This window comes from Lipotes vexillifer, unplaced genomic scaffold, assembly GCF_000442215.2.
Source record: "Lipotes vexillifer unplaced genomic scaffold, Lipotes_vexillifer_v1.1 scaffold387, whole genome shotgun sequence".
Lineage (NCBI taxonomy): Eukaryota > Metazoa > Chordata > Mammalia > Artiodactyla > Lipotidae > Lipotes > Lipotes vexillifer.
Genome location: NW_006795399.1, coordinates 3787647 through 3795568, shown reverse-complemented (window position 1 = coordinate 3795568; position 7922 = coordinate 3787647). Strand labels below are relative to the sequence as shown.

Below are 7922 nucleotides of genomic sequence, written 5' to 3'. Positions count from 1 at the left end.
CAGGTTAAGCAGGCACCCTACCTTTGTCTGACTTGAATGACCATAAGCTTGTGGACAAGGGTTCCTTCCTTGATCCTTGCCTTCATCCCCACCTCTAAAACAACACTGGGCACAGGGTACAATGCGGCGGGGAGTGGGGGGGGGTCACACTCTTCTGTTGCTATTCTTTCTCTATATTGTGCACAGTTCCAGTTCTGGGCTGGGTGGGAGGGGGTTAGGGACTTGAGGTATTAAGGATTATTAGGCTGTGGGGTCAACTACCCTGCTCCTCATCCGTGGTGAGAGGGAAATGGAAGGGCTGCTTGTTTCCTTTTCCTTTCACTATTCCCAGGCTCCACTTGAACAATCCCATTTCACAAGGCCCCCATCCCTGCCTCTGCCTTCAAGAGTCTAAAGCTGCTAGGAAAAAGGGCTATTCTGAGTCAGGCGGTTGGGGGCCTGAAATGCCTGGACGCCCTTCTTTGCCTCACCCCTATTTCAGTGTTTGTCACTGGCAAGCATCCTATCCTCACCCTGGAGGTTAACTCCCCCATTCTGGGCAGTCTCTGGCCTCCTCCCCCTCCCCCTCCCCCTCCCCCCAAAGTGGCCATTGTTCTGGTCAGCATTTGGGGCGGGGTGGACAGGAGAAGACCTTGGGGCAGGAGTCCTGAACTGTAGGAGGCCAGGGGAGTGAGGGCAGGCCGTCATATCTCTCCTCTATCTCACCCTCCCCACAGCCAACTGGCTCCCTGCCCCTGCCCCCGCCCCTTGACATCCCAGACTCCCTGGCTATTTAAACAGAGATGGGTGCCCCCATCAGCACACTGTCCTTTGGCCACCGGACATCATGCCTCCCAAGAAGGATGTTCCCGTGAAGAAACCAGCAGGACCCTCTATCCCCAAGCCTGCTGCCAAGCCAGCAGCAGGGGCCCCTCCAGCCAAGACCAAGGCTGAGCCAGTGCCAGCACCAGTGCCAGCTGTCCCTCCAACCCCTGAGAAAACCCAGGAGCCCCCCATCGATCTCTCCAAAGTGGTGGTGAGTCCCTGGAAAATGAGAAAAGAGTTTGGAGGGGGTGGTACAAGGGTGAAATACAGCCTAGGGGACTAGGGGTATCTAGAAGGTAGGGAATCTGTAAGCACTGGATAACAGTGGCGCTTTCTCTTAGTACCCAGTTTGGAAGCATCCAGGCTTATGGCTCTGCTGTTGTCTTTGTTGTCACGTGTGTGTATGTACACACCCACACACCCCCACCTTCTCACCGACCCTCCTGCTGGAGGCAGGGCCTGTAAGATGGGGAACATCTGGGTTCTGAGGACAGTTTCAAGGTGAAGGGAGGGAGCTGCTGCCTGTGCCTGGCTGACTATTCAACACTAAAGTCCACAGCTCTGAACCCCAGGAGGAAAGGCTGAAGAGGACAGACTTGTTAGACAATCACAGCTGGGGGCCAGGGGTAAATTTAGCTTTTGTTCAGCCCCCAGTTATGTGAGGGATGCAGGGCTCAGGGCAGTAGAGGGAGGGGAACAGGTGGCATGGGATTAACCCCGTTCCCTGGAAACCCTCCCCCCAATAATTCCTCCTCTTGGGATTCTCCCAAGGTCTGGAGCTGGGAATGGGACTGAGGTGGCTGGGCTCCCAGCCTGGTCCCTTTGGGCCCCTCCCCAGAAGTGGCTGCCAGTTGGTCGAGAGGAGTGTTGGAGAGGGATTGACTGAGCTCTGTCATCTCTCCTCACCTGCTCTTTTCTTCCACAGATCGAGTTTAACAAGGACCAGCTGGAGGGTGAGGCGAAGTCCCTGAGCCCACTGTCCATCCCAAGTCCCTCTTCAGATCCTCCTTCTATTCCCCTAACTCCATTCCCGACCTTGAAAACTCCCACACTAGTACACTTTGTGTTCCCTGTTCTGCTCAGCTCAAGCACATAGTTTCTGAATCTCCTTTCTCCTGGTGGTGATGGGACCCCTTGTCAACACTGACCCCTCCTTATACTTCAGAGTTCAAGGAGGCCTTCGAGCTGTTTGACCGAGTAGGGGATGGCAAGATCCAGTACAGCCAGTGTGGGGATGTGATGAGGGCCCTGGGCCAGAACCCCACCAACGCCGAGGTGCTCAAGGTCCTGGGGAACCCCAAGAGTGATGGTGAGGGGACCTCTGGGACAATGCGGGTTTTCAGTTTGGTGGTGGAACCGAGGAATGTTGGTAAGGTGACAAAAAATGCTGAGGTGGGTCCCGGGACTTTAGAAACTGTCAAACACAGGGGCAGAAAAGCATCGTGAATGTTGAAGGGATAAAACCCTTCATGGTGGGTATGGGAGCTGGGTCCTGGGTGACCCTACAGTGACCTCTCCTTCACTTCTCTGATCTCCAGAGCTGAAGTCCCGGCGTGTGGACTTTGAGACTTTCCTGCCCATGCTCCAGGCAGTGGCCAAGAGCCGGGACCAAGGCACTTACCAGGACTACCTGGAGGGGCTTCGGGTGTTTGACAAAGAGGCGAATGGCAAAGTCATGGGAGCAGAGCTCAGACATGTCCTCACCACCCTGGGTGAGGCAGGCACCAGAACTCCTGTGGGGCTGAGAGGAGGGGTTGAACTGAGAAGAAGGTTGGCCAAGTAGGCAGAGCCAGGGAGGGATTACTTTCCTGTAGGTCATGGGCAGGAGACTGAGAAGGTCAGAGCCTTGGGGACAATCTGAAGGTCTTACTACTGTGGAGGCTTAAGTGTGTGGGCTGCAGATGCCTCCCAAAGGGCAGAGGAAAGGGGATGAGGTGGGAGATTTGAGTTTCGGTTTTGGAAGAGATGGTCGTACTCTATGATATGGTATGTCTCTTAATCCTCTGGAATTCAGTTTCCTTATCTGTTAAAACTTTCACCGGGGCTTCCCTGATGGCGCAGTGGTTGAGAGTCCGCCTGCCGATGCAGGGGACACGGGTTCGTGCCCCGGTCCGGGAAGATCCCACGTGCCGCGGAGCGGCTGGGCCCGTGTGAGGCATGGCCGCTGAGCCTGCGCATCCGGAGCCTGTGCTCCGCAATGGGAGAGGCCACAACAGTGAGAGGCCCGCGTACCGCAAAAACAAACAAACAAACAAAAAAACAAAAAAACTTTCACCGGGTGTAACTGAGGTGAAACAGAAAGCAAGATTCAGGGACACGTTCAAGGCATGCTCATTACAGGGAGAGGGTTCTCTTGGGGGACTGTTGCTGTGGGCAAGTCTCCAGGGTGGAAGAAGAGGAGGTACCACTCAGAAGAAAGAGGCCTAGGTTGATGAGGGAGGGAAGGCAGGGGCTAAAACGCCGTGTCTGGGGCTCAGGAGAGAAGATGACTGAAGAGGAGGTGGAGGCAGTTCTGGCAGGACATGAGGACAGCAACGGCTGCATCAACTATGAAGGTGAGGGGCCAGAGGAGCAGAAGGGACAGGGGAAGCGGGGAGGCAGGAAGTTCGAGGTATGTGGGTGAGGCACCCTGGGACCCATATTATCTGAAGTCAGGTGGATCATCATCAGGCCAGCTTCTGCAGCCCCTCTTGCCTCCTCTCTCTGCAGCCTTCCTGAAGCACATCCTAAGCGTCTGAGCTCCACAGGTAGGGCCCTCCCACTTCGCCTTGAGAGGCAAGCCTCCTTCCCTTCCCTCAGCCAGGGTGGAAAAGCAGGGAAGTACGTCTGCATGTCCTGCTGCGCGAGAGCGCCTGGATTTGGCAACTTTCATCTTTTTCCACAGGTGCAGTGGGGTCGGACACTCCCCCCCCCCCACCCGCACCCCGCAGGCGAAAGCAAGTTCCTGCCACCAGGAGGCTATTGTTTCAAAATAAAGAGACGGTCCCTCCCTCGGTCTCCGACTCTCGCTTTCTTTGTAGGTGGAGGAGGGAAGGAAGGAAAGGGAGGGCTCTCTTCTCCCCCCACCCCTCCCCAATCCGACAACCTCTGACTTTCTTGCTTCTCGGAGGAGCAGATTCCTTGCGGCCCACTCCACCCTCTTCTGCAGTTTCTGTGCCCCAGATAGGGCTGCTCAGGAGAAATGAACAGCAGTGGGTCCCGCCCACCTCATTACTAATATAGCAGCGTCATCTGCATAAACCCGGGCCAGGATTCCTATTGGCTGGGTCGGCTGGGGGTGACGTAATTGGGACGTACTAAGACTAGGGTTGGGCCCGGAACCGGAGCCATTACTGCAGGAAAAGGTCCCGCAGAGCTGAGCAGTCAAGATGGTGGGGCCCAGCGCTGGGAAGATGAGCGGGATTTGGGGCGAGAGGCGGGAAGCCGGGGATAGGGGGCGGGGAGAAGGCAAAAGGTAGGGGGTAAAGGAACCTGAGGGCCTTAAAGGTTGGAGGTGGGGTTGGAGTGTCGGGGATCCTGTCCTGCTGGGAAGCGGGTCCCCAGCATGGAACGGGAGTTTGTGGCTCAGAGTTCTTGGGACTGGGATAGAAGCTTGGGGGATTGGAGTTAAGATGCTGACCGCTCCCCTCTTCTCTGAGCAGTGTGACTTCACCGAGGACCAGACCGCAGGTGGGTAATCTGACCCCTATTGAGGTCATGCTTAGGGAAAGGGACACTCCCTCTAGCACCCTCCAGCCACCTGTCTTCTCTTCAGCACCCCCAGGGGAGTACTTCGTGGATTCCCTTCTCCCTCCTTCTGGATCTTCCATTTTCTTTTCTCACTCTTTCTTCCTCCCTTCCCTTGTACTCTAGATCTGAGCCCCAAGCACTGGGTGAGTTTTAGGTGGTGTGGGCATGTGAAACAACTTGGTCACTGACGCCTGTTGTGTGTGGGGCTTGGGGACTGGTGTATTAAGCTGCCTGTGCTCCCCTGTTCCTTAGTTAGCTGCTTCTGCCTCTTTTCTCCTCCTGTGATAACTTTCCCCCTCCCCCAGCTTGGAATCGTGAAGGCTGTAGACAACAGTGACCTGTTACTTTGTGAATATGGAAGAGGGGAGTTTGCTGAGGATACTTTTAGTAGCTGTACTCTCTGAAAGGTCTCTGTACTGGAGGGGTGGGAAGTGGCAGGCTGGGATGACCCCAGTCCCAGGCTGCTGCTCCCACTTCCTTATAAGGACAGGGCCCAGACAGGGCGGTGGCAAATCCCTGCCCTGAGTAGTGAGGTGAGGGGGCTGGGCAGGCTGCTGCAGGCGGAGGGTATGTAAATGGCTGGTACCTCTGCCAAGGGGAGGAAGGCCGGGTATTTATGTGGGACACCTGAGTCGGAGGAAGAGACGCTGGATCCCTCTTAGAGGGTTTGGGTGCACAGCGGTATAAATATCTGGTTTCCTCAGCCTGATCAAAGTGGAATGGGCCGCAGGGGCTGTAAGGGAGGGTTTGGGTCAACCCCCACGTGCCCAGTGCTGATGTTTATCTGAATCCTCAGAGTTCAAGGAGGCTTTCCAGCTGTTTGACCGAACAGGGGATGGCAAGATCCTGTACAGCCAGTGTGGGGACGTGATGAGGGCCCTGGGCCAGAACCCCACCAACGCCGAGGTGCTCAAGGTCCTGGGGAACCCCAAGAGTGATGGTGAGGGTCCTTAAGAATAACTCTGCAGTGTGGTAGTGGGTCTGCAGTCTTTAGCCGATAGCTTCGCTTTATCTTCTTAGGCCCTGAACTCAAGCAGCTCTTGTCTAGCAAATCCCAGATAGATTTCTCCTGCCTTGAGTGGGAACCACGTAATCCCCAGTCCTGAGAATGCATGTGACTTTGCTTCCACCTCCTTTATGGCAGAGATGAACGTGAAGGTGCTGGACTTTGAGCACTTCCTGCCCATGCTGCAGACTGTGGCCAAGAACAAGGACCAGGGCACCTACGAGGACTACGTTGAAGGCCTTCGGGTGTTTGACAAGGAAGGGAACGGCACCGTCATGGGTGCTGAGATCCGGCATGTTCTCGTCACACTGGGTAAGGCTCTGCCCTTCCTTCTTGAGCTGAGGTGCCACCTGATAGACCTCACGCGGCACCCAGTTCCAGAACGCTCACTCTTCCTTCCCCTCTGCAGGTGAGAAGATGACAGAGGAAGAAGTAGAGATGCTGGTGGCGGGGCATGAGGACAGCAATGGTTGTATCAACTATGAAGGTGAGGGACTAACTGGGGTCTCACGGAGGAAGCAGCCATACAGGGCAGGTCAAGTGCAGCATTTGGGGCTTTCCCTGTCCCTGGATTCAGGCTCCAGAAAGTGCCAACAGGCAAGGGGCAGGGCCCAGCCCAGCCCAGGAGTGGGAGGCCAGGGGGGTATGACAGGAAAGGAAGGGCTTATGTGGCATGAAGGGTGGGAAAGGGATGGGAAGTAAAATAAATGGATGTCTAACCCCTCGCCGCCTGACCCCTTCACCCCATGTCTGTGTCTTGTCTTCACCATTAATGTCTCTTCCTTCCTGCAGCGTTTGTGAGGCATATCCTGTCGGGGTGACGGGCCCATGGGGCGGGTACGGCTCCTCCCAGCCCCTCTTCTCTAGTTGACCTCCCCAGTGTTTTTCTTCCCAGCCTTTGCTCTCTAGCCCCTGCCCTTCCCCTACTACCATCTGACTTCCTCCTGGCATGTCTCTGCATGTAGCTGACTGGGGAGGGGAGGGGTTCCTCAAAGAGGAAGACAGCCTGGGGGTGTGGTACCTCCTTCTCTCCTAGAATGGGCTCTGAGGTTTTGCTTCTTAGGGCGCTGGTGTCTGGGAACTCAACACCAGCCTATCCCAGTCTTGCTTCATGGTCATCCTTTAGCCCGGGAGCACGGGCAGCTGGCAGTGGGGGGTGGGTTGCCTGTCCCACTGTGCTACTGCAGCTGAAGTCTCTTTCCCGTCCTTCTGCTGGGCAGCTCGGAGGTACCCTAACCCAAAACTCTGTCTTCTCCCGCCAATGGCTGACAGTAGCTGTAGGTGTAGTTGAGAACTCTTCTGCCTCTGCTGTGTTCTTGCTGCTCAGGGTGGGGTGGGGAAATAACAGCTGGTGGGAGGGGAGCTGGGGGCTGAGAGGACTGGTCAGACTCAAGGTGGCCCCTCTGCAAACTGACCCCAAGGTTGGTTGCTGTGGGCACATTCCTTCTTAGGCTACCTTTGTGGTCTTGTGGTCTTCTGGCCCCTGGTGGACCCCTCCCCTTGGCCCTGCTCCCAGGATCACCCCCTCTCCTTTCCACAGAGCTCGTCCGCATGGTGCTGAATGGCTGAGGACATTCCCAGTGTGCGCGGAAACCACGCCTTCCCTGTGGGAGTGTGTATGTAGCCCCAGAGGCCTCCTAGGTGCTCGTGTCACAGTAGTTTTCCCAGATAGTCTCTCTTGGATGATGTTTGCCATCAGCATTCACCAAATAAACTTGCTCTCTGCCCTACATGCGGTTCTGCTTTCCTTCCTGAGCAGGGTGAAGGGGAGGACAGTCTGGGGTCAATGCCAGAGGCTGGGGAAAGCCGGACGGCAAAGGGCCTCTAGGAACCATCTTTGCCTGATTTAAGAAATGCTGGCCTTAGTTATTGATGCTACAAAGGCTACCCCTTGGGGATTAGGAAAGCCATAAATCCCTGTAGCACCAACGCTGGCCACCCTTGTGCCATCCCATATGGCGCTGAGTCCTCTCCTAGCCCTCCCCAGCACTGAAGGCCTTTTGTCGGGGAGTGTTTATTGGCACGAAAGCCAGGCCATATTAGCACTGCCTGAGCCTGTCTGTCACTTCAGCAAGGCTAGGGGCCAACAGTAACAAGTAGCTGAGATGCCTGCCTAATAAGGGAAGATATGAAGCCACCACTTCTGAAAGGATAAATAGACAAAATCTCTGGGATGTGAGGATGTCCTTCCAAGTCTTAAATGGCTATTTTGAGGGCAGGTGAGAGAGAGCCTCTGCCCAGTCCCTGCACCAGTCGTACAGTCTGGACAGCTGTGCTACCCTTGGCCTGTTTGGGAGAGAGGCCCAGTGCCTCTGCAGCCCTGCCGAGCGCCACTGGGAAAGACTCCAGGAGTGCTGCCCACAGCCTGATCCGCCCCCCCACC

The 7922-nt window shown here is 55.9% G+C and overlaps 2 protein-coding genes across 3 annotated transcripts in view; both read left to right on the top strand.

Annotated features, from left to right (window-relative positions):
- Window positions 1–3796, top strand: part of MYL6B (myosin light chain 6B) — a 5173-nt gene extending 1377 nt beyond the window's left edge. Inside the window, exons 2-8 of the mRNA XM_007467736.1 lie at window positions 717–1015; window positions 1730–1757; window positions 1970–2113; window positions 2343–2516; window positions 3282–3359; window positions 3514–3551; window positions 3689–3796. Of these exons, the coding sequence (XP_007467798.1) occupies window positions 827–1015; window positions 1730–1757; window positions 1970–2113; window positions 2343–2516; window positions 3282–3359; window positions 3514–3542 (642 nt within the window). The 5' untranslated portion in view covers window positions 717–826 and the 3' untranslated portion in view covers window positions 3543–3551; window positions 3689–3796. The remainder of the gene's footprint in view (window positions 1–716; window positions 1016–1729; window positions 1758–1969; window positions 2114–2342; window positions 2517–3281; window positions 3360–3513; window positions 3552–3688) is intronic.
- Window positions 3797–4031: 235 nt separating this feature from the next.
- On the top strand, window positions 4032–7269 carry MYL6 (myosin light chain 6). Of its 2 annotated transcripts, XM_007467734.1 has the most exons (7): window positions 4032–4175; window positions 4446–4473; window positions 5330–5473; window positions 5678–5851; window positions 5949–6026; window positions 6332–6376; window positions 7080–7269. In XM_007467734.1, the coding sequence occupies exons 1-6, from the start codon at window positions 4173–4175 to the stop codon at window positions 6358–6360; spliced, it is 456 nt and encodes a 151-aa protein (XP_007467796.1). In that variant the 5' UTR covers window positions 4032–4172; the 3' UTR covers window positions 6361–6376; window positions 7080–7269. The 2 variants fall into 2 exon arrangements, with proteins under 2 accessions (XP_007467796.1, XP_007467797.1); XM_007467735.1 differs by lacking the exon at window positions 6332–6376.
- The last annotated feature ends 653 nt before the right edge of the window (window positions 7270–7922 follow it).